General features: G+C 36.8%; 1 protein-coding gene across 2 annotated transcripts in view; it reads right to left on the minus strand.

The window, feature by feature from the left end:
* Positions 1–26998, minus strand: part of pja2 (praja ring finger ubiquitin ligase 2) — a 39557-nt gene that overhangs the window by 5997 nt on the left and 6562 nt on the right. The window contains exons 2-7 of one of the 2 annotated variants that reach the window (XM_056458604.1): positions 26441–26632; positions 23743–24709; positions 22132–22302; positions 16094–16279; positions 12213–12327; positions 10439–10553 (exon numbers count right to left, since the gene is read on the minus strand). In XM_056458604.1, the coding sequence (XP_056314579.1) occupies positions 10439–10553; positions 12213–12327; positions 16094–16279; positions 22132–22302; positions 23743–24709; positions 26441–26630 (1744 nt within the window). In that variant the 5' untranslated portion in view covers positions 26631–26632. Of the gene's footprint in view, positions 1–10438; positions 10554–12212; positions 12328–16093; positions 16280–22131; positions 22306–23742; positions 24710–26440; positions 26633–26998 lie in introns of both variants that reach the window. The other variant, XM_056458603.1, reaches the window with a different exon arrangement.

The raw sequence follows: 26998 nt of genomic DNA on the forward strand, positions 1-26998 counted from the left end.
TTGCTCAAGGAACACTCCTTGCGGAGATAGAGCTGGGAGGTGGCAGCGCTATATATAAATATATATGTATATATGAAAATATATAGATATATAAATATATAATGGGGTAATCTAGTGCCTTGGGGGGGGCGATTTTTTGGACTCCTGCGGGAGTCGAAGCTCCTGGACACTCCTGCGGGAGATAGAGCTGTATTTGCCATCTCCAGCTGGAGTCGGGAAGAGGAAGGGCAGGTGAATGCCCCAGCTGAAGGGTGAATGGCAGTTGGGCGATGACCCCTGCGGGGGTCGATGCTCGGGACCACTCCTGCGGGAGTTAGAGCTTGAGGGTGACGGCACTATATATAAATGTATATTTATATGCGAGGGTGCATATATATATACATATATATAAATTAAATAAAATAAATGAAAGGTAAATGTGTAAAATAAATGTATAAGAAAATAAAATAAGCTAGGGCCGGGGAGGGTCGGTGACGTGACTCGTGCTCGTGTCACAGCTCGGGGTTGGTTGAGCTATTTTGGCCAGCTCCAGTAGGAGTCGGGAGAGATGAGGGGGAGGTGAAGACTCCTGCTGGAGGGTGACGGGCAGAATTGGTGCTCTGGGGGTGTTCCTGCGAGAACAGAGCGTGATGGTGGCAGCGCTATATATAAATTAATATTTATATGCGTGGGTGCATATAAATATGAATTTATATAAATAAAATCAAAACAGAGAGAAAAATAAAAGGCAATATTATATGTCATTGTTAAAATGACTTATAATATGTAAAAGCTAGGGTTGGGGGAGGGGCTGTGAGATGATTCCTGCGGGAACCGAAGCTCGGGGTAACACTCCTGCGGGAGTCAGAACCATGGGGGGGGCAGGGTCCTACAGAAGTCAGGGAAAGGTGGAGGGGTGGTGAAGACTTCTGTGGCAGCGGCCAGGGGGGGGCGGGGTGACAGGGGGTGCCTGGGCGGGAAAAACTCCTGCTGGAGTTGGGTGAGTGAATAGGGAGAGAAAGCTGAGTGCGACTCAGAGCCAGAAGGAAGAAAGCAGGGTTAGGTGGCTGGGTCGTGCCCGCGCCCTTGGGTGGCTGAGTAGCTCCTCCGCCCTCTGGGAGCCGGGATGCTGTGTCTTGTCTTATCCCTGGATTAGGCTCGTGCCTTTGGCCGCTAGGTTTAAGGTGTCTGCTGGTGAGGGTCCTTTGTTTAGATGACTGTGGCTGAGTGGAATGTAAGATTTGAAGGTATCGGAAGACCACCTTCCTATTGTTTGTATGTGTTGTTGAGATAGCCCTTTATGTGCAACTGTGGTGGCGGCTCCAAATCTGACTGGAGTATGAATCTGGTGGGAAGCCTGAATGGTGGAGGACTGCTTTAATGTGTTTTTGAAACCAAGGCGTGTCACTGGATGGTGTGTGAAAAAAGGGGGGCTGGGGGACTTAAGCTTAGCATTTCCTATAGTGTATGTATGCTAGGAGTGTTTGGAATGGCTTGTGGGGGAGGGAATATTGAATATGTAGATGCATTGTCCTTTTCTGGATTGATCTGTTTATCATGATTGATAGTTTCCTCGTCAATCAAAGTTAGATCTGTGATGGTGGGGTGGATGTACGGATCAAATTAGATGTTACTGTAATTTCACAACATCTGAGAAACTCGAAAAACACAAGAATAAACATTGCATCTAGAGTGTGGTCTGTATGCAAGGATAGGTATCCTTTCTGAGTGTGGAAATGCGTTGGAGAGTATGTAGGGCGAGATGGGCAGTCTGATGTCTGGGAGGGTGGGAAGCCTTTAATAAGAAGGCCGGTTTGTGAATTAGCAATAGAATCATAGTTTGTGTGAATGCAAGTATGTGATGAATAGACTGATTGTTTGCGGGGGCAAACGGGAATGAAGTGTTATGTGGGGAATGAAATGTTTGGATGTGTTCTGTAGGGAGGAACTATTGAGATATTCTGGGGTTACTTCCTAAAATATATTTATAGGTGTTGATGCAAATCATGTATGTGGGAATGTCATCTTCAAAGGAGGGATGAGGTCAGGTGCGGCTCTGCTTCTGGTACCAGTTTCTAGAAACAAAAGCAAGAAAGGGAATCAGCAATTTCCTTATATAATTAGGAACATGTACAACAGTTATAATTTTTTTTTTTTTTTTCTGAAGTCCAAATGAAGAGTTGTATATGAATTTAAGCATGATAATGATAACGCCTTTTGTTAGTGCAGTGGACAGCGGCTTCATTGTAACGGTAAATGAGAATTTTGGAGGCGGACTATTAATTTCTCCGCGATATGGTCCGTTGGTAGCGCGTCGGCAGTCCTGATAACATCCCTCTAAGCCTACGCCGGGGGCGGCGTCTGTGTATTAAAGATATGTACTGAGGATGAAATTGGATCGTTTATAAATGAGTGGGCAGCAATTCCAGCGCTTAGGAAGGAAAGCATAAGCCGGTCGCACGCATTAAGCGCTGTTCGGTGACGTGCTGCGTTGCGCCATGCATTTAGAATTGAAAACATATGTTCTATCAGGGTGCGCGTCGGGGGCTGTCCGCAGTGCTTAGACACAATTCAGGACTCTATTTGTATTCTGCCGCGCCACGGAGCGCTATGTAAATAGTTTAGTTTAAATTACATATGAATTTGCGTGTCTGGTGTGCATTAGCCTTCCCCCTGTCATGTGCGCACCCCGTCGCCGCGCTGAGCGGAGTTGATATGGCCGAGATCGGATAGAGATATATTCTCATCTAATCCGGGGACTGATGCTGCGAGTTGGAGGTGCGTGACAAAAAGGCGTCCCTGCGGGATAATGCGCGTGTGAGTTTTGATGTCCTAGGATAGACAGTTTGTGCTTAGCGCGATCTTTTCTCTTCAAGAATATATAAGGGAACTAAATTTCAGTCGATTTATTTAGGCATGTATGTATGCAATTCTGCGAATCCAAATTGATGCTTAGGAATTTTATAGAAGTGCTTGAGCCGGAGGTTCTTCCACGATGGAAATGCCAATATTAGAAAGACTTGTCACTAAGTTTTCTTATATCTTCAGATATATTATATCTTTAGAACTTATATCTCAGGGATACGTGTAAACGTCTAGTAGATGAACTACGTGCGAACGCCGTAGTTATTGGCGAGAATCCCGCAAATTGTTTCTGAAATGTGGTTACTTCTGCGTCCGAATGATAGACAGACTGCGAAGTAGAATTGTGATGCCTGATTAATGCCAGAAATCGGAGATACCAGAGATCAGGGTTTAATGGAATTACTTAAAAGGCGGGGGTGATGTCGACTGCGAAGCTTTGCAGCAGACTAGATTAATTAAATATCACGCCACAAACCAAGAAATCTCTTTAGGGCATCTTTGTTCGGCGTGATGAATAATGCTGAAAAAGGCGGAATTATGAGAAGATGAAAGATCCGTTATTAGACGTTTTTAGAAACTTTCTAATGCACATTTCAGTAGGCTAATGTGAATGTGCTTGACGAAGCAGCAAGAATGAGGGGATCGAACATGAATTTATTGTCGATCTCTTTTTCTATAATAGCTCTGTGATTTCTGGTTCAGCGTTGGTGGAGGGCTGGGAAGGGAGCGCCAAGATACCGGGCTTGGATCCGTTATACAGACCTGGAATGAGAAATTCAGAAAAATTAGGTCAGGGTGCAAACGTAAATCAGTATAAAGATTCAAAATGTTGACAAGTAATTTGTTTTCTTTAGACTTGGCTGACGGCGTGCCTGTCGCCGCAGTAGTAGCAAGTGTGAGAGGAGGGAAGGCTGGGTTTAGAGTGGTAAGGATTGCTGGAAGAGGAGGGCTGGAGTTTGTACTGGATTGGGGAGCTGCAGGCTAGAAGAGTTGCGTTATTGTCCGGGAGATTCCGAGATTGCTTTAGGGCTTTCTCTGGTGGCCCGGGGTGGCGCAGTGTTCTTGGGCTGTAGTACGCAGTGTTTAGGGAGCGTAGCAGGAGCGTGTGGTTGTAATGTCCTAGGGGGGCGGAGTCAGCGAAGACGTGGATTCGTAAGGTCTTTTCAGGTTTATTGCAGCAGTATGGAATGTGTGGTTCCGGCGTCGAGGAGTTCTGTGACTGTCGTTTGTTGGATACGAGAGACGTGTGATGACGCTGGAGAAGGTACGTGGCGGTTTGAAGTAGCGGGAGATAGAGGATTGAATAAAACATTGTGCTCTGGCTGGAGTAGCTAGGCCTTTGGCCTCTTACTGGAGCCTCAGTCTCGGGCAGACTTCCAGGCTGAGCTGGGTGTTGTTGAGATGGGGCTGATGTTTCAGGGAGCGCGGAGCTTACTTTCTTGCCCGTTGCTGCGCTGTTGTGATCTCCGCCGCCTCCGTTGTTGTTTTCGTTGTAGTTGACGACGATATGATGATGATGATGATGATGATTGAAAATAAGAGGTTGTTTTGTCCGTGAGTAGCTTTCGGAAGAGCTGGAGCGGACTTGTCGTTAGTTTCTTCGGAAAACGAAGATAAGAGAGTAGTTCTAGCTAGGCTACTTATAGTGAGTTGGGGTTAATCTGATTGGCTAACTAGTGAATGTAAATGAGTGGCCAGCTGCGGTCAATCATATCACGTGCTCCTCTCGAAATTAGTTTGAAAACTTCACATCATTTCAATCATAAAAATGTATTATTTGTTTAATTTAATATTAACTTCACCTAATGACTGGTGTGCATAATGTTTTCAGCACAAGTCTATTCTTGGTTTAATTTTGAAGACCACCATTCAGCGATCATGCTCAATGTTCAGTTGTGGCCCGTTTTCATTTGTAATGTATTTGATTGGCATAAAGGCATCAGAAAGTTTAATCTGGTGCAATAAAATCAATCTGCTGAAGCTGACGCTATTGCGGTGTTGTTAATCTAACGTGTAAACACCAACTCTATGAAAAAAAAGAAAGGCTGATGGCTTTTTATTTGCATGTTGTTGTGACTAGTAACTACTATTTTGATCTTCTGTGAGTAATGGATAAAATATGGTAATTCTAATAGTTTCATAAAATTTCATTTCATTTCCCTCTCTCATTGTCCCGTGGCCCCCACTTGGGGAATTACAGCCTTAAACTGCCTTGTTTTTGATTTCAGAACAAAAGCACTGTTATACAATGACCTGCTTAATTACTCTAACTTGCCTAATTAACCTATAGTTAAGCCTTTAAATGTCACTTTAAGCTGAATACTAGTGTCTTGACAAATATCTAGTAAAATATGTACTGTCATTATGGCAAAGATAAAAGAAATCGGTTATCAGAAATTAGTTATTGAAACTATTATGATTAGAAATGTGAAAAAAAACCCTCTCAAACAGAAATTGGGGAAAAATTAATACGGGAGGGCTAATATATCTCTTTACGCATCAAGAAAATGTTTTCTTATTAAAAGTTCCATAAAAATTAAGTATAAATATGAGTATTTCAAGTGAATTAAAGGCCTCTGGTCTGGTCCATACACACTCAACACGTAGACATTCATTCAATTTTCCATCTGCAAAACACTTCACATGAGCAGCACTGAGAAACAGGAAGACAAATTATATATACAGTGCAATCATGTAACCGCAAACCTTGTTCATAACACAGCTAGAGAGGCTGTAATGTCCCTCTTGACTATAATACTGCTGATGGATGCAGAGAAGCACATACGGCCAGTCTGCTACAGCTCACTGCGATACATAGTGAAGTGTACAATTGCAATATATATTCCCAACTTTTCTTGTCTGTTTTCAACACTTATGATGTAATGCTGCGAGTCATGTCAGAAATAAGTACAGCTCATGTCCTTGAACTCTAGTTTCTATGAATGACAATGCTCATAACACCAAAATGTGGAACAGCAAAATACTTCACTATTTCGGGTATTCATTGAATACATCAATGTGCTCTTGATGAAGTAAAATGCATGGAAACAAAGTGGACCAGGTTATATATTTAAGAGATAAAGTCACACTGTTGCAAAAAGTTGTAGAATTTTACAACTTAAAGTTTTCATGAACATCTTTTGATTCAGTTGGAATGAAATCAATCCAACTTTGTTTACATGAACACTAATTAAGATGACCAAATATAAAGAGTTTGGAGTATTTTTGATTAATTTATTACACATTTAAATGATATACTATTATTATGATTATTATTATTATTGGTAAGATAACAGACATGGCCAATATTTTCACAGAGTGATTTTTTTGTTATGAAGGAATGATTATACAGTATTAATTACGGTAGTCATGCATGCGAGATGTTGACAGGTAATATGCAGGTGAATCAACAAAGACAGTTATCAAAACACTTTCATCTTGCATGAAAATAGCATTTTGATATTTAATTTAAATAGCGAGTTATGCCTTATGCTACTTAACAAAAATACGATGACAGAAAATCTGTTCTGAATGTAAAAAATAAAATATTTTACTTGTATTTTACTTGACTACTCCATAGAAAAAAGCCTGTACAAACTGTCTAAAACTATTGTGAAAATTTACTGCATATCATTTAACAGTTTTGTTTGCTACACACTTTGTTATTTAGCATGAATATTAATCAGATGATGTCATTACGCTGCTGTGCTGTAAGCCAATCGTTGCATTGTTGATCATGATTTTGATGACTGCTATAAATGTCCTTTACAACAAGCCATCTTATATCAATTCATCAGGACATTTTAATCTGATTCACAAACTTGTTTGAAAAACCAAATTAGCCAGAGATCAGTTATCATGATTAAAAGATCCAGGATCTGCCAAATCAACTTAAATCATTTATAGGAGGCAAGATCAACAGACACCAAGTGTTTACATGTTACACGTTTACAAAAACCATACAAAAACCACCATTTCTTCCCTGGTACAGGTCAAAAGGACTGCACCCTAAGATGACATTTTCCATCATGAACGTATGGCTTGACTACCTTCAGATGATGCTTATAAAAAGTTAACTAGTCAAACCACTCTGGAGTAATGCATGAACAAATCTGATGAAGATGTAGGCATGGTGGGCATTAGGCTTTAACATATTCAAACCAAGCTTGGAGTATTATGACAAGCGTATTCTGAGCAAATCTACAGTTTTGACTCAGAACCAGTTGTCAGGAAATATCAAATATTATGGATTCCTTGGATCATGCAGAGAATACTGATCCCAATCATGGTATAATTAGCTTGCTGTCTGCTTTGATGTTATTTTTTTTAAAACTGTTGCCCTAACTTCTTATCAAATTTGATTCAGGTCATTTTAAGATCATGCTGGCTAAAAATGACAGATTTTGTAGCGATAAGCGATGTGTTTTTAGTTTACAGCATTAATTAATTTAAAAGCATGCTGCCAAACTGCATCTGAGGCTGTATGTCCAATAAACTTTATGCCATTTTCATTCTGTGAATTGAATTCTAACTGATCACACCACAAAACGTGTAAAAAGAGTCACCTATTGGTCAGCAGTGATAGACCATAAAATCATATTGGCAGTTAACTAATGATTTATCAAGCATTTTTATTGAAACGTTTTTTTTCAATGAGCGAGTTTACATGCATAAGCAGAAAACCATCAAAAATCTGATTATTACAGGAGTTTTTTACATGAAAATCAGTAAACCAGCTACGCAGAAAACTGCATTTACAAGGTTTGCCAAATTTGTCACCAGCAGCAGACATCACAGCTCATAAATGCAAACAGGAAATCTGTCAGAAGCGGTATATGTTATCGCTTCTTAACAGATCCTGCGAACGTAGCACACGTTTTGTTTTGATGATTCTGCTCCAACTGTGTAAGTCAACGGCATGATATCATGTTTAGTTCACCACACTCACCTAAACTAACCTAAACTTAAACTCTGAAATCTGGACTTTACTAGAACTATGTTAAGTTGCTTTGACACAATCTACATTGTGAAAAGTGGTATATAAATAAACATGAATTGATTTTTATTAGGACAAGACATCGGAGTGTATCAAATATTACAACCTCAACTGAAGCTGAATGCTAGTCCGCAGTAAAGACTGGTGGGAGCAGGTAGTCTTGATGGAATTCATGGATAACTATTGGTACAGTGCTGTACCTTGCGTACACAATCATACATGCACACATAAACTGCTAGAACGCAGATAAATGCAATGCCTAATGAGGATTTTCAGTTTTGATCTTTAACCAATAACATTTACATGTTACATATATCAACTTATTATGCAGTAGCTCAGTAGCTATGTTTACACCCACCTATTTTTGTGTGCATTTTGGAATATCTCATTAAAAAATGCTTTATGGACATGCCAAGATTCACGTATATAACAAGTAACAAATCTTTGTAATAACAGTAAGAGTGTAATGATTTTGTTCGACCCGTCAAACTCTTCCAGAGCACCGATAGTTAATCTAGAAAAATTAAGTTTTTCTATGAAGCCCTGGGTAAGAAATTTTTGGTGTTATTCTAGATGATGGCTTGAGCTTTGACAAACAGATAAATGCAGTGGTCAAATCCTGCTTCTTTCAGCTTCGACTATTAAAAACAGTTAAATCTATTTTAACTAGAAAAAATTTTTGAAAAAATAATCCATGCGTTTATAACCACTAGATTGTAACTATTGTAACTCATTATACTTTGGGATTAGTCAGAAAACCTTATCCCGGTTACAATTAGTTCAAAATGCTGCTGCAAGGCTTTTAACAGGGACCAAGAAACATGAGCACATTACACCAGTTTTACGCTCTCTGCACTGGCTGCCTGTGCACTATCGAGTCACTTTTAAAATGCTGCTCTTGGTTTTTAAATCTCTAAATGGCCTGGCACCTTCTTATCTGTCAGACATTTTAAATGAGCATCAGCCTGGTGGGTTTCTTCAGTCATCTAACCAGAGACTGTTATTCATACCTAAGTCGAGGCTGAAATGCAGAGGTGACCGTGCTTTTGCAGTAGCTGGTCCTAGGTTGTGGAATGCTCTGCCCCTCTGTATCAGATCTGTTTCATCCCTGTCTGTTTTTAAATCTAGGTTAAAAACTTATCATCTCTTTGATTTGGCATTTTATCAGTGAAAAGTGTCTGCTTTAGCAATAATTTTATCATTTTATATATACAATTGTTTTTTATCTGTTTTGATTTGTACTGTGCAGCACATTGGTCAACCTCTGGTTGTGTTAAATAGTGCTATAGAAATAAAATTGACATTGACAACATAAATGAGCCTGATGATACGGCATTTATGGACAAACCAGCAGACCAAACACATTGTAAAAATCTGAAATGTTGTCTTGGTCATTCTAAAATTCAGTTCAGACTGCACGATTTTCAAAGTAGTCGTGTCACAGGTGTTTCCACACTGCATGATTATCTGGGGTAGCATTTCGTCGCTTCTTTGTTTATACTGTAGGATGGATCAGCGACAAGGGGTTTCACGCAGCATGACTTTACAGTAGGAAGAATCGCCGACAACATTGTCTTGGTCTAAAAACTGTCTCACAACCAAACACACGAGACACGACATGGAAACGACAGCAGGTCACATAGTAGATCTTTTGTTATTAACTACATAATGAGAAAGTAGCCTTTAGTGAAGTAGAAAATCTACTTATTTTGCTCACCTGACCTTTGAAGGCAGTTAGCAATTTCTCTATAACTTTTTTCTTTTTCAGCCCAGTTGTGATATTGCTCAGATGACATGTCAAACAGACACGGATGCTCCTGCCAAATTTACACTAGTTTTTCCTCCATTTCTTGGGTCCAAATAGACTGAGAAGCAGTGCTTTTGACAACTACCCTAATCTCCCGCTGGACTGCAGGTACCCATGCTAGTGCATGCTGCTCGTTCATTGGCTGTAGGTGATCGGCAATGTTATGTTTATTCGCAAATGTTTTATGCGACATTTCAGTTTTGCGCACAAGTCTAATTCGCATCTTGTAAAGGAAACATAGCTAATGTTGCAGTGGGTCTGATTCACGCTGTTAAAAATGGACATTCTATAGGATGCCATGATTGTTTTGTCATGTGACTTTTAAATGTTGCATGTGCTGCGCTCTGAATAAAACGTAATAATCTAATTTCATTTATTCATTTTCTTTTCAGGTTAGTCCCTTTATTAATCAGGTCGCCACAGTGGAATGAACCGCCAACTTATCCAGCATATGCTTTACACAGCGGATGCCCATCACTGGGAATCAACCGTACACGCACATACACTACGGACAATTAAGATTACCCAATTCACCTATAGTGAATGTCTTTCGACATGGGCGAAACCGGAGCACCCGGAGGAAACCCACGCGAACACAGAGAACATGGAAAACTCTACACAGAAATTACCTATCCGAGGCTCGAACCAGCAACCTTCTTCCTGTAAGGCGACAGCGCTACCCACTGCGCCACCTAATCTAACTTCATTTAAAATAAATAAAGACCTCAATAATAATATTATTTAAAACTACTGTATAAGACACTTGCTGACAGTAGTGTTGTGAGTTTTACCAATGTTTTCTGCATGCATGGTGATCTGGGGTAGGCAGTCGATGATCTGTTCGGTGGCGGGGGGATGAGCCTGCTCCACATCTATAGCTAAAGACTCCAGATGAGCTAGCGCTGCCTGTGACACAAAGCACATTAGCATATTTCATTTCCCCTGGATAAAGATAGAAGCAAGTTAATTATACATTAAGCCTTACATTCTAATGTGCCTTCTCATTGGCTGAAAAACTAAGTTTGCAAGGCATTCACATAGTCCTAATTCTTAATATTGTTTTTTTAGGCTAAATTAAGATGGATCACTTGTTTGTATAACATAGCTGTTCATGCAGATACAATATTTATATGTTAATGAAAAAGCATCATACATAATGAAAGATTACTAGGCTTTCATCTCATTAAGAGACAAACAATAATCAAATTAAACCACAAGGCGTCACGGGGCTGTTTTTTTTTAAATCCAGTCAATAATGTTTTTAGATGTATTAAAAAAAAGCTACTATTACACTGACATCAATACACTGAAAACAATACACTGACATCACGATAATTTAAAATGGAACCAAAGCTACAAAATATATTGTCAAATCATATTTTTTTTTTATTCAAAATGAACCTTTTTAATTTTACAGTGAACGACTGTAGCTGGGATAGTTATTATTTCAGTGTTTATTTGTAAATACATTTTTTATTAAGTAGATTATTAATAAACATACACTCACTGGCCACTTTATTAGGTACACCTTACTAGTACCGGGTAGGACCCCCTTTAGCCTTCAGAACTGCCTTAATCCTTCGTGGGATAGATTCTATAAGGTACTTGAAATATTCCTCAGAAATTTTGGTCCAAATTGACATGATACCATCACGCAGTTGCTGCAGATTTGTAGGCTGCACATCCATGATGCAAATTTCCCGTTCCACCACACCCCAAAGGTGCTCTATTGGATTGAGATCTGATAACTGTGGAGGCCATTTGAGTACAGTGAACTCATTGTCATGTTCAAGTAACCAGTGTGAGATGATTAACGCTTAATGACAAGGCGCGTAATCTTTCTGGAAATAGCCATCAGAAGATGGGTACACTGGTCATAAAGGGATAGACATGGTCAGCAACAATAATCAGGTAGGCTATGGCATTGACAGGATGCTCAATTGGTATTATTGGGCCCAAAGTCCGAATGTCGTAGCAAAAATCGAGACTCATCAGACCAGGCAATGTTTTTCCAATCTTCTATTGTCCAATTTTGGTGATCCTGTGTGAATTGTAGCCTCAGTTTCCTGTTCTTAGCTAACAGGAGTGGCACCCGGTGTGGTTTTCTGCTGCTGTAGATCATCCACCTCAAGGTTCGACATGGTTGTGCGTTCAGAGATGCTCTTCTGCATACCTCGGTTTTAACGAGTGGTTATTTGAGTTACTGTAGCCTTTCTATCAGCTCGAACCAGCCTGGCCATTCTCCTCTGACCTCTGGCATCAACAAGGAATTTGCGCCCACAGAACTGCCGCTCACTGGAGTTGCTGCCATGTGATTGGCTGATTAGAAATTTGCAGTAATGAGTAGTTGGACAGGTGTACCTAATAAAGTGTCCAGTGAGTGTATATATTTTTTATTATAACCATAATGATACATAAACCTAATATCTTATGATGAACTTCCTTAGCTGTACAAAGAATAATTTAAAACCATATTTTAATAGCATTATTCATCATTTTCCTCTTAGAAACCTTTTCAAATGTTGCAGTCCAAGTTATGTAACAGGCAGTGTGACAGTCACTCACCTCCATAGCCTGTGCGAGACGCTCTTCTAATGCCATGTAAGTGAGAAGTTGGGAATGATCCACGTAAGAGATTGCTTGAGCCATCCCAAAACCATCACCAAATTCATCAAGAAACCTGAACAACACAGAGGAATTTAACACATCAGACACAATCAAAATAGTTAAGCAAAATGTTTTTATAATAGATGTTGGTAAATACATATGAAGAGTTCCGATGCAAAACCCTCTAAATTAATCAGACCTTTTTTTTTTTGTAAATAAGCATTTTCTATCAGGCTACTCTAATTAGGTTTAGAAGCTTCATTTTATAAATAATAAAAAGGTTATTTGCTGGTAAATAAAAACGTTTTTTTCAAAAAAAAAATGTCACTTTAAACAATTCTTTGGTTTTTAAGAAGGTAATTTTTTTGCGTCAAAACTAGCTAAATCCACTTGTGCTTTTTTTGCAAAAACCTCCAAATCTGAAAAACCACTAAACATACAATTAGAAATTACTTTACCAAACATAAAACACATTACACAGAACACCTAAAATTAAAAATACATAAATCTGTCAAAGTAAGTGGCAGTTCATTCCACTGTGGTAACCCCTGATAAGGAAAATGAATTATTGAAATCTGTCAAGTAAGTGCATTAACCAATAACATTAAAATTGACGTTAAATAAATCTTAATCTGTTGTCATTTCTGATATTTGGGATTAAATGCAAGTAAAACAATGTAAACATTGCAAACATTGTAAATTAAGCTTGCTAGATTCAAATAATGTAGTGTAATAACATAGTGAAACATCAATATCTGTGCATTGTAAATGCATAAAAAAGTAATTTATTGAAGTAATATCACTATATAGTAATATGAAGTAATAACATTGTATAGTTTTATATGGAGAGAGATTAGACTCAATAATAATTCACGCAAAAGACACGATGTACACATGCGTAGCCAAATTCACGTACGTAAAATATTTATTTATACTTACAAAAACAATTCACATGCACAAAATAAAAATACATTTTCATAAAATACGTTTCACAAATGCAAAACACCATTTGCAAATATATAAGAGTGTACAAAAAGTTTTGAATGTTTAAAATTCACGAGTTCATCCTGAATGAGAATGTGCAAATCCTCTCTCACGTACGACTCACCCTGAATACGAGTGTGTGCATTTTTGAGACTTTCCTGTCAGCACACACCTCCCACGTGAGTCACTCGTGCCCTGTAGCCAATAAGATGCGAGCTTACTGTTCAACCAATCACAACTCCCGGGAATGACCGAAGCGCTTCACTGTGCGCACCATTTGCGCAGTCTGACTGAATTAACGGAGATGATCCTCTAAGAAGAAGAATATTCCTCTATTTAGCATGGCAGGTGAAGAGCGGGATGCGCTCTAACACAAGCACTTTTCTATTGAGTTACTGAAAATACACTCAGATTCTACTATAAAAAGCGTATACACAAACTAGTAGGAAACAGTATTGACTTACAGGAGTATCCGCCATGTTGGTTAGAGGAACAGACTGCGCAAAAGGAGCGCAGAGTGGTTGACATCGAGTACAGCTCTCATCTGATTGGCTGAGAGGTACGAGTTGCCTGTTTCTGGCAGGAAAGTCTCAAAAATGCACACACTAGTATTCAGGGTGAGTCGTACGTGAGAGAGGATTTGCACATTCTCATTCAGGATGAACTCGTGAATTTTAAACATTCAAAACTTTTTGTACACTCTTATATATTTGCAAATGGTGTTTTGCATTTGTGAAACGTATTTTACGAAAATGTATTTTTATTTTGTGCATGTGAATTGTTTTTGTAAGTATAAATAAATATTTTACGTACGTGAATTTGGCTACGCATGTGTACATTGTGTCTTTTGCGTGAATTATTATTGAGTCTAATCTCTCTCCATAGTTTTATACATAAAAAAGGCTTACTTTAGCAAATAAAACACAAGGTTGGCCTACTGGGCAAAAAGGGGATGTCTCTCGGACACTTTTAAAAGCTGTCATTCATTCATTTGATCTCTTTTTTGGATCGTTTATCCTCAAAGCATCCATGTGGGATAAAAAAAAAACAAAAAAACGGCATCTTAAGTCTTTTGTAACCCGCAATTGTCGTTTAATGTATAGTAAATCAGACTGAAAGTAGCATCACTGCGCAAAAAACATTATAAATGCATGCTACACTTCCGACTGTACAGTGCGTTTTCTTTTTCTTATAATGTTTTGAGGTAAGGGACGTTTTCATTTGCCATTCACTGACAATCAGACAGACTCATCCAGTTCATCAAACTCCATCTTTTAAAATGTCATCAGAAGTGGAATCAAACAGTCTCCTCATAAAAGCCGTCGTATCAGCATGCCGTTACATTGAAAACATACGATTCGAATCGGGGCATCTGATTGGTTCTCGGGATATAGCGGCTTTTGCTGTCAAAAGCAAGTGGCGATTAGAGGCTTTTGCCAACAAACTGTTATTTCTGAATGGGCTGATGCTGAGATTTAGATGATTTGAAGCAAAAATATTTGTTGAATATGTACTACGTGCATAAAGCATTTGCTCAATGTCATTATCTCATTTTTGGCGGAAATGGTGTTTAGCTACTTTTGCATCTGAACTCTTTATATCATCAACATTTTTACTGTTTTAGACTTCAGGGAGTTAATTCTGCAATGATTTAAAAAAAAAAAAAAAGCAAGCTCAACATACTTCAATCAAATCAAAGAACAAACTGAAATAAAAAAAAATAATAATAAATAAATAATAATAGTAATAATAATAAAATAAAATAAACAGACAAAATGAAGTTCAGTTAAAACTTGATTTGATATAGGAGTCAAAAAAGCCAATTTTCCAGAAAGCCTTACAACAGAGTACCACTTTTTACCCCTAAAGAAAGTCCCAAAGAACCAAGAAAGAACATGGCTCAAAGTATATAAGACCTCAAAACGAACACTCCAATTTTTGGAAAAGTCTTATAAGTCACCAAGAGTTAAGTTTTACCAATTATTTTAATCTATTCAGCTGATCACTGTGTCTGGCGGGAACACTTTTGGCTTAGCTTAGAATATATCATGAAATTAGACCATTAGCATCTTGCTCAAAAAATTCAAGAGCTTTGCTAACTATAAATACTTGACACTTCTGCAGTTACATTGTATTGACCTTGTTCTTCAATGCGGAAGTGCGTGCGTTTTTGCGATAGTTTTAGAACTTCCGATTCAGTTGCCTATGGGAGAAATGACAAGGAATAATAAACGGCAAAAAATGGTCAAACTACTTACTCTACAAACAAGTGTTTGCATGACAATACAGACAAAGTAGAATAATATAATAAGAAAATATCAGTTTTAAACACCAAGCAGCCAAACGAGCTGTTTTTAACGTCTAAGAATGAATGGAAGTGAATGAGACCGGAAGTTGAGCCAAAATTATTCAAATGGCTGCGCCCGCTCGTACGCGGAGAATAAGGTGAATACTAAGACCAACAACAAAAAAAAAAAAAAAAAAAGAGAACTTGCTATTTTATTAACCAATATGGCTAGGATTTTTTACTCTCATACAAGTGTATCAACCTAGAGAAAAATAAATAAATAAAAACTTTTATTTTTAAAACTCTTGCTAACGGTCGAATCCAATTTAATCAATTATGCTAAGCTAAAAGTGTTCCTGCCAGACCTGGAGATGGACTGAAAGGATTCAAACATGGTAAAACAATATTTTTGAATAAAATGAGCCCATTTCCAATAACAGGTTAAGTATTCCTTTAAGTGAATGACAAAAGAGAGCCTTGCTGTAATATAGAAGCCTTAAGCATTTAAAGATTACACAAGATTGTTGATCTTTATCTTTATTAGATACTGTATATTAGGTTTTTTGACCTCCACTCTGTGTCCAGATCTTCACTCATGCTAGAATCGTCCTCCAGGTTATTGTTTCCATCCAGGATGAAGAGTCCAGGGTGCACAAACTGACTGACACCATCGGGGTCTTCATCACTGCTGCTGCCCGAGTCTTCATTGTACATGAGCCAGGGGATCTCGCCCTCCTCCAGAGGGGTCTGCTCACTGAAAAACATCACACATAAGCAATTCAATGAGTTTCAATTCTGTTCTGTTCTCTAAGATGTTAGAATAATCATAGGACATGATGTGTGTGTGTTTTGGGAGAAATTGCTGTAAACAGACTCATTTACCTGTACATTAAAAAAAAATAAAATAAAACCATTTTAATAAGCCTTTTAACAAATCAGGCCTAAGCAGACAACATTTTGTTTCATTTTAGATCTACAGATTCTAAGATTTTAAGATGCTGGAGAATTTACTACAAAAAAAATCAAGCAAATGCCATTAAAGTTCGCCATTTAAAAAATGCAAGATTGCAGCCTCAGACATGTTAAGTTTCTGGTTAAAGTGAGAGTTCACCCAAAAATAAGTGTAATCAACATTTATTCACCCTCAATTAATTCCAAGCCTGTTTGAGCTTCTTTTTTGGTTAAAAACAAAGGATATTATAAAGGACAATAGAAAAAGGGTAACCATTGAAATTCATAGAGGATAAAAAGTACTATGAATGTCAATGGAAAATACCGAAGTACAAAAAATGCTTAGTTTTAATTAGCAGCTCAAGTGGATCAAAAATGCCAATTTGATGCAGTAGTTATTTATGTCCACAAATGTAAATCAATATGTTCACAATGATAAAAATACTTACATTAAATGCAATGCATATAAATACAATCCATTACTCTAAATCTTCATCTCAATTTTTATAAAGAAAGCTCCGTCATTGTAATTGTGAAGGGAAAAACAAAATGCAATAGACCAACAATACTGATTGACTAAACAATCTTACATTAAATTAGTTATATTTTAGCTAGATTTTTCTTATACTGATGATTTTGCTAGTGAAGAAATATTTTCTAAAAGCTTTTTATTTTATAGATTATTTTATATTCAGCATTTATTCACCCTCAATTAATTCCAAGCCCGTTTGAGCTTCTTTTTTGGTTAAAAACAAAGGATATTATAAAGGACAATAGAAAAAGGGTAACCATTGAAATTCATAGAGGATAAAAAGTACTATGAATGTCAATGGTTACCAGTTTTTCAGCTTTCTTCTAAATATCTTCTTTTGTGTTCAACAGAAGAGAGAAACTCAAACCAGTTGGGAACAAGGGTGAGTAAATGGTGACAAAATCTGTATTTTTGGTTGAACTATCCCTTCAAGTTTCATTTATACATTTTATTAATTAAAAAAACATGTCAGAAAAGCCTTCTCATTTCTTATTATTGAACTTGATAGATCAATCAGGCTTTTAGTGGCTCACATGACAGTGAAAATACCGAAGTACAAAAAATGCTTAGTTTTAATTAGCAGCTCAAGTGGATCAAAAATGCCAATTTGATGCAGTAGTTATTTATGTCCACAAATGTAAATCAATATGTTCACAATGATAAAAATACTTACATTAAATGCAATGCATATAAATACAATCCATTACTCTAAATCTTCATCTCAATTTTTATAAAGAAAGCTCCGTCATTGTAATTGTGAAGGGAAAAACAAAATGCAATAGACCAACAATACTGATTGACTAAACAATCTTACATTAAATTAGTTATATTTTAGCTAGATTTTTCTTATTCTGATGATTTTGCTAGTGAAGAAATATTTTCTAAAGCTTTTTATTTTATAGAATTTAGATTCTTGTAAAAAGATAAATAATATCAGTTGGCTTTATAGTGTTAAAAGGTTAACTTGAGGTATAAACTTTGAGGCATCTTCCCAACAAACACACAATGTTGCCTCAATGTAGCGACCTTTCTACAACGTTGTACCAACCTTGTAATAAGGTTGAGGATCTACGTTGTTGTTGAAATTTGCCATAACGGTGTCAAAATGTTGCAATTTAAACGGTCGTTGCTTTAGGTTGTGCTGGACGACCACTGTACAGCATTTACTCGTCATCAGTAACAAATTACAAATACTCAAATTACTGTAATCGAATAGTTTTTTTCAGGAATTGTAATTTATAAAGTAGTTTTAAAAATGTGTACATTTACTTTCTCTTGAGTACATTTTTAGTGTAGTATCAGTACTTTTACTCCACTACTTTGCTTCAACCTGCAGTTTCTACCTTTTTTTTTCTTGTCTATGGGGATTAGAAAATTCAGTCCTGTGATTCCGGTCCAATCCAAAAAAAAAAAAAAAAAAAAAAAAAAAAAAAAAAAAAAAAAAAAAAAAAAAAAAAAAAAAAAAAAAAAAAAAAAAAAAAAAAAAAAAAAAAATCGCACACAGAAGTAAAGAGGTAAATCCCATTATAATGAACTACCTCAAGTCATGGGCAATTTATAATTGCAGCAAACTGTTGGGAAGCATTAAAAGTGTGTAAGATGATGTCCAAACTCTTTACACACATTGACCCAGAGACCATTTAGATGCATGCCACTGATGAGATTACAACTGATGTTTACTGTATGATGATTGAAATTGCCCAGCAGGCACAAGACGTCTATATGATGTCAGATGTCAATGTCCAACCTAAAAATCAACCAAATATCAATGTCTAATGATGTTAAAGCTTGACATTGTGTGGATGTCACCACAATGATGTCTATCAGACGCTGGATTTTGGTTGCCATACATGACGAATAAATTTCAGTATTTGACGTCAATATGATGTTGGTTTAAGATGTTGGATTTTGGTCACTTTCTAACACAACCTAAAAATCAACATCATTTGATGTTGTTATTGGACGTCAAATAAGCGTTGTCCTTAGACGCTGGCTAGACTTGAATTTTGGTCACCTGACATCAGAACCTAAATCTAACCTAATATTAATGTCTTATGACATTGTGTGCCTGCTGGGCAATAACTGAATGCAGTACAGAATGTTATGTTTACAAACATCCACAAATTACATGTAAATGCATCAGCTTTTTAAAGCGTAATACTCACTACTCTTGAAAGGTCTTTCTACTCATACTTTGAGTAATGTTTACAACAGATACTTTTACTCTACTTGCACTACATTTTAGGCAAGTAATGGTACTTTGACTTAAGTATGATATTTCAGTACACCTTCCACCACTGCTCGTCATCAATGAATCAGTTTAACCATTTGTCGTCTAATTCAACAACGAGGAGATGAGAGTATTGCTTTATTTTTTTTCTTGCTAAATAAGACATCAGTGGTCATTTGTGTAGTTCTGTTGTGTCAAACAATCTGTCCTATTTTTTACTGCCTATTTTAACTAGTGGATCCATCTCTGAATTAGATTCTCTGTTGGATTTGTTTCTTCCTCTGACTGTTTTCTCCGTACCAACGACTACGTCTGGTCTTTGGCTGCGCTCCTCTGTCTGCTATATTCTCCAGTTCAGAACGTCGATGCCCAGTGTTTGCATTTTAACTTGCTTTCTTATTTACTTTCTTGCTTTACTTCCTCAATTGACTTTTTAAATTAGCCTACCCTTTAGTTGAATATATATATATAGTTAATTATTTAATATAATCTAAACATTTTATACCGTTTGCTTATAATTAGATGTGTACAGTATGTAATAATTTTGAAATAAAAAAAAAGTTTGAATGTATACATTTGTATGCCATTTTTACACTTAAGTTTATAAATGCAGTTATTTTATTAAAAAGGAAAAATGAATGAACTATATTTAATATTAAGCAATTCTGGAAAATTATTACTACTTATCCTGTATTCTAGGCAGTATTGATAAACTGTCAGAAAAAAAGAAACTTTAATACATATAGTAAGAACATCATCTCACTGTTGCTGAATGTTACACGACAACCCTGCCTACAGCCTTCTCATGCCTTACATTTCTACGTTGTGATAATGTAGCGAAAACGCAAGTGGCGACGTTGCCCTTGAAAAAAAAAAAAAATCCAACATTGTACAGACATCGCTACAATGTAGATGTGTTTTTTGGGTTGAGGTATAAACAATGCTGTGTGTGAGTGTACAGTGCATCCGGAAAGTATTCATGGCGCTTCAATTTTTTCCCCATTTTTTATGGTTACAGCCTTATTTCAAAATGGATTAAATAAATTTATTTCCTCAAACTTCTACACACAATTCATGGGGTATAAATGAAATAAAATCAAAAAGATTTTTTTAAATTGTTGCAAATTTATTAAAAATAAAAACCTGAAAAATAACTTGTACATAAAGTATTCACAGCCTTTGCCGTGAAGCTCTAAATTGAGCTCAGGTTTATTCTGTTTCCACAGATGATTCTTGAGATGTTTCAGCAGCTTAATTAGAGTTCACCTGAGGTACATTCAGTCGATTGGACATGATTTGAAAAGGCATACACCTGTCTATATAAGGTCCCAGGGTTGACAGTGCATGTCAAAGCACAAACCAAGCATGAAGACAAAGGAATTGTCTGTAGACCTCTGAGACAGGATTGTCTTGAGCCACAAGGCTGGGGAAGGTTGCAGAAAAATTTTTGCTGCTCTGAAAGTTCCAATGAGCACGGTGGCCTCCATCATCCGTAAATGGAAGATGTTTGGGACCACCAGGACACTTCCTAGAGCTGGCCGGCCATCGAAGCTGAATGATCGGGGAGAAGGGCCTTTGTCAGGGAGGTGATCAATTACCTGATGGTCATTCTGTCTGAGCTCCAGCGTTCTTCTGTGGAGAGAGGAGAACCTTACAGAAGGACAACCATCTGTGCAGCAATCCACCAATCAGGCCTGTATGGTAGAGTGGTCAGACGGAAGCCACTGCCTGCCTGGAATTTGTCAAAAGGCATCTGAAGGACTCTCAGACCATAAGAAACAAAATTCTCTGGTCTGATGAGACTAAAACTGAACTCTTTGGAGTGAATGCAAGGTGTTACATTTGGACAAAACCAGGCACCGCTCATCACCAGGCTAATACCATCCCTACAGTGAAGCATGGTGGTGGCAGCATCATGCTGTTGGGATGTTTTTCAGCAGCAGGAACTGGAAGACTAGTCAGGATAGAGGGAAAGATGAATGCAGCAATGTACAGAGACATCCTGAATGAAAAGCTTCAGAGTGCTCTTGACCTCAGAGTGGGGCGACGGTTCATCTTTCAGCAGGACAAGGACCCAAAGCACACCGCCAAAATATCAATGGAGTGGCTTCACAACAACCGGATGAATGTCCTTGAGTGGCCCAGCCAGAGCCCAGACCTAAATCTTATTGAACATCTTTGGAGAGATCTGAAAATGGCTATACACCGTCGCTTACCATCCAACCTGATAGAGTTTGAGAGGTACTGCAAAGAAGAATGGGCAAAAATTCCCAAAGACAGGTGTGCCAAGCTTGTGGAATCACATTCAAGAAGACCCGAGGCTGTAATTGCTGTCAAAGGTGCATCAACAAAGTATTGAGCAAAGGCTGTGAATACTTGCGTAGATGTGATTTTTCAGGCTTTTTATTTTTAATAAATTTGCAACAATTTCAAAAGATCTTTTCACATTGTCATTATGGGGTATTGTGTGTAGAATATTGAGGAAATAAATTAATTTAATCCATTTTGGAATAAGTCTGTAACATGAAAAAATGTGGAAAAAGTGAAGCGCTATGAACACTTTCCAGATGCACTGTATATCTTACCAAAGCAAGAAAGTACAAAACTATTGCTGCAAATTTAGGGCCACAGAAATCTTTAAAAAAATATTAAAATGCTACAAAATCTAGGAAAGATTATTTTGTTATACACTGCAAAAAACAATAAAAAATTCTACAATAAAATCTCTAATATATAGCTTTTTTAATAGCCAAAAATAAGTAAATAAATAAATAACATTTCTATATAGACATATATATTAGTGTTTAGGGAAAAACACACAAAAAAAATCTGCTGAATAATGTTATTTAAAGCAATCGTGAAGTGTGTAGAGTTTGTTAGCTTGTGTTCTTACTCTAGAGCGAGGTTGAGAGAAGGCACTTCCTCCAGACTGCTGCTTCTGCTGGCAGGAGGCTCATCTATGCCAGGCAGAGTCTCCCAGCTTTCTTCACTGGTGCACCTCTCCTTCTCCAGCCCAGAATCAGACGTCCACGAGGCGGACCATTCGCCCTCGCTGAATTCTGAGCTGCTGAGCAGGATACACACAAGCACGCACACACACACGTGAGGCCACCTCGTAAAAGTCAAGCTAATCCTCTTAGCTGAAGAGCCTTAGCATGCAGAATGAGCGCCCACTGAGTGCACCTTTGGCACCTTGCTCATTTCCTTATCAAGCATTCACAGTAAAGGCCCAAATTCATCCTTGACTAGCATTATGAGGGACTTTATGAGTACACTTTCAAATAGAGCATGAAAGTCCAAATTTCAATTTTGTGCAATTTTTAACAAAGGGTCTGTGAAAGGAGGGACCATTTTAAGATGAGGTTCACCCACACAAAAAACTTATTTTTTAATTAAATTAAGAATTATAAATGAATAAATGATTCTATTTGCAGTCTGCACAAAAAAGTTTGACAATGTAACGTGTTAAAATAATTCACATTAATGACATTAAATATCATGCATTCACAGTTAATGCCTAAATTTATCCTTCATTATCATAAGGATACTTGAAAGGAGTTTGTTTTTAGACAAATTTATAGTATAAATATCAAAGTAGAAAATATGTAAAAACTGAAAAAAAAAAAAACAATGTTACAGAAATACAGTGCTCAGCATAAACAAGTACACCCCTCACACATCTATATTGTAAATTCATATAGACACAAAAAAATAAATAAATAAACAATAATAATAATAATAATAATAATGAAAGAGGAAAAGCAAAAAAAAATTGAAAAAGTTACTTGAATTTTTGTAGGTTGTAATCTATTTTTGCAATATTTTGCTTGAACTTTAATTGTATTATCTCACTGGGAAATGGATAAAAATATTTATTTTCAAAATGGGGTGGTCAATTATGCTGAGCACTGTACATCACAAAACATGAGGTTATTATAATATTATGCTATATAAAGAAAAAAAAAACTAATAATGAATTCAATTTAGAAACAAAATTATTCAACTGAAAAAAAAATTATATATTATATTATAGTGCTTGGCAAAGATTAATCGAGATTAATTGTAGTCGAATTAAAAGCGCTGTGACATAATACATGTGTGTGTGTTTAAAGTATATTTATTACGTATATAAATACATGCATCCATATATTTGAGAAAATATTTATATTTAGATATAAAATATACATGTATATGATATAAATTATCTGTACATTTTAATTTCTATGCAAAAAAAAAAAAGTCGTTTTAATTTAGTTTTTATGAATATACAAAAACGCTTATGTCAAAAAAAATTTGTTTTGGATGCAATTAATCATTGCCCAGCACAAATATTATTACTAACGCTCAAAGACATGCCTTTAAATCATGAATAGTGCTAGTTGGCATCGAAGCAAAAGTGTCTCTTATTATATATTAATCCACAAACAATCTATTTATTATTCTGTACAGAGTTGTGCAATATTAACATTTTACTGAAAAGGAATCCATGCAGTGCATACTGTACCTTTCATCTGCTTTCATAGACTGCTCACATTTCTCTCCAAAATTCTCTAGATCATCCCAGATATCGTTGTCATCCTCTGCTTTAGCGTTTTCATCCTCGCTCTTCCTGTCCTCTGAATTGAGGTCACTCAAGGCCATGGCTGGAAAATTAAAGAGGAACTCATTCTCAGGGCTTGTTTGTGCGAGAAAACCTGGAGGTGCTGAGCCACACTTGTTTCTGACGGCCGAGCCTGACAAATGACCCGTTTCCTCTTTTTCCGAGCGTTTCCTTCTTTCAAGGTGAGTCTCGCTCGTCTGTTTGCGGATCTTTGGCCTCACGACCATTTCAGACTGAAATGTTTCATCGGAATTGTTTTGTTCTGTGTTTTTATGGGAAACAGCGCTTGCTGTATCCCCATAACATTTTGGAGCTCGGTCTTCAACCAAAAACATAGGTTTTACGTTTGTTTTTACAGTTCTTTGACAGTCTGGTGTGTCATCAAGATGGTCTGTTGAGTCTCTAGAAGAGGCCATTTGTTTCATTCGATTTTTTCTAAATAAACTAGAACGTGAATCGTCATACGAGTCAACATTTCCACCCAATTCACAAATACCATCAAGTCTCCAGCAAACAGCGTGAGGCGGGTCCGAACTCAAGTCTTCCTCCTCAGCGCCGCTGCTGTCAGGCTCATAGGCGTCAATGTTGATGTAACTCAGAGCTTTTGGGTTGGTCTTGTGGTCTTCGTCTATCGGCCAAACTTTGCTTTTTTCTCTACCAGAACAATGTTTTCGATCATATGGCACAACCTGGTCATTCTTTGGTCTCTTGAAATGGTTCAAGGGCGCTTTCGGGACTCTTCGCAAAGATGAGTGTTTCCTGTTGTGGCCTTCAGGATGATGTGCTGCTGCGTTGATCTCGGGCCGCACTGAATTTGTGCATGACGTTGGAAGGATAGTCTGAAGCACTGAAGAAATGTTACCCTTTGTCGCTAGAAGGAATAAGGTTCCAGTTATTACTCGTTCTCCTTCAGTAGATACAAATTAATCATTTTGTTAAGTGTGTGTATATGATTTCCAGTAAAAAAAAATAGGTTGATGGTTACATTTCCCTTCTTAACTGCACTACACTTTTGAAGTATGAGGTACAGCCTATTTTTAGAAGAGAGAGAAAAAAAAAGTACAACCTATTTTTATATACAAACACATACAATGACTGCTTGTTTTTGTTCTTGCTTTCATTACATTTAAGTGTCTCTCCAAATTATTATTACTACATTAAAAAATAAAATACTGTAATTCTTGTGAAAATCATCTGGCATTGGAACTATGAAAGTGAAAGATTCTCATGAAAAATCATCCAAAATTGAAAATTTATTGTATGCTCATGGTATTTAATGCCATATAGCTGTACATACTTTAATTTTCAAAATGAGAATTTTGAAAATGCAAATGAAAAGTTTAAGTTCTTATACTTATCCATATAAATGGCATTGAACACTTTAAAAAGGATGAAAAATAGCATCAAAAAATTGTTTTAAGTGAAGTATTTTAGGGTTATAGCATATAGCATTTCAAACTAAATTTAAAGGATTAATCAATAAACCTTAACCTTGACTGTTACAGTAAAGCTACAGTAAATATACATTTTGTGGTTGACAAAGTCTGTCAACTGTCATTCTGACTTCCATACAAATATAGTAGGTTTGAGGTTTCATAGCAATTGGTTTCATGTTTTATTAGCCATAATTTAGCAGAATGGTGTCTTTATGTGCTTTTCCCAAGTGAATGTAGGCAACAAAGTTTCATGAATATTCAACTGGGCAATGAAGACCAACAGTCAAGGTCAGGAATTTAGTTAAATAATACAAACAATAACAAAATTTGAACAAACCCATGATTGCACACATGGAAAATATGGCTTGTTTGATCATTCTTTGACACTTTGCCTTTTTAATAACACTAAATGTTGGTAACAATTAAACATCCATTATAAAAACGAGCAAACGCTGAACAGGATTGGAACAACACCATGGCGAGTAAACAATCACTAAAATAATAACTAATAAAATAATAAGCTAATAATTTGTAATAAAATTATTTTAATAGTCCTATTCATAACAGGCAGGCAAGTAAATTAAACAGAAAGATATATATTTTTCAATTGATTTGAAGACTGAAATGGGATGTGTCGTTACCTACTTTAACTACTTTTTAACAACCCTCACCATTCTGGAATATATCTGCATAATAAAGTCAGACGGGCTCCTACAGAGTTTCCGTCTACATCTTTTAAAGGTGATGAATGCACCACTCTAAAGCGGAACAACCCACACATGCATATTTCAGCTCTTTGAAATCCCTTTTACATTCCCAATATCACAAAGCTGTTTATTCACCATGAGAACCGTTACAATCTCAAAATCCTTTCATCCACTGTTGTTGATCACCGATTTCCAGTTTACTCAGGATGTGTTAGTTGAGGCATGTCATTTTAATACATTAACATAATACTTGGTGACTTCCAACAGTAAGCAAATCATACAGAATTTGATTCTAAATTAATTTAACCAATCTGTGGCACTATTAAAACTCTTAATATTTGTCCCAGTGGCAGTCATTTCCATTTTTCATCATTTATGGTTAGAAAATAGCACATATTGATTGTTGAGAAACTCTTTAGCTACATTATCTAAAGATTTCTTTTAAAAGCTGGTACATACCTATTGCCTGGCTCTTTTGATCACTCGTCCTCTCCATGTTTTGACAGTGCAAATTAGATGTGGCTCTTTGCTTATCTGTAACTGGTTTGAAACTGATATATGCGTGTCTTCTGCCGTATCTCCGGCCTGAAATGGTCTGGTATCCTCCTGCCGGTTTGGGCCACGCAGACTTGCCTGCTTCTTGACCCATTCCTGTAAAAAACGAATAAACAAAACAAAAAAAAACAGAAGATTTAAATGTTTATGCATGCTGCAGTTTTGCTGTCTGCAAGTTTAAACGCATAAACTCATTGAGTGGAGTGGATATTGAATGACTACCAATATTTTTATCATTCACTAGCTGAAACAAAACACTGAAAACTGAATTGTTTTCACAGATTTAAAATGCTTAATAAAAACATTTATATAAATAAGTTGGTTATTGTCCTTAATGTGAAACCTTAACTCACTAAAGAGTTTAGAGAACTTTATTTTGCTTCCTAACTCAACAGAATTGCATAAAATATGATAAAGATTTTGGCACTTGCCATCAGTGATGGGAATAATGGTGCTATAAAT

The sequence above is a fragment of the Danio aesculapii genome, chromosome 5 (assembly GCF_903798145.1).
Source record: "Danio aesculapii chromosome 5, fDanAes4.1, whole genome shotgun sequence".
Lineage (NCBI taxonomy): Eukaryota > Metazoa > Chordata > Actinopteri > Cypriniformes > Danionidae > Danio > Danio aesculapii.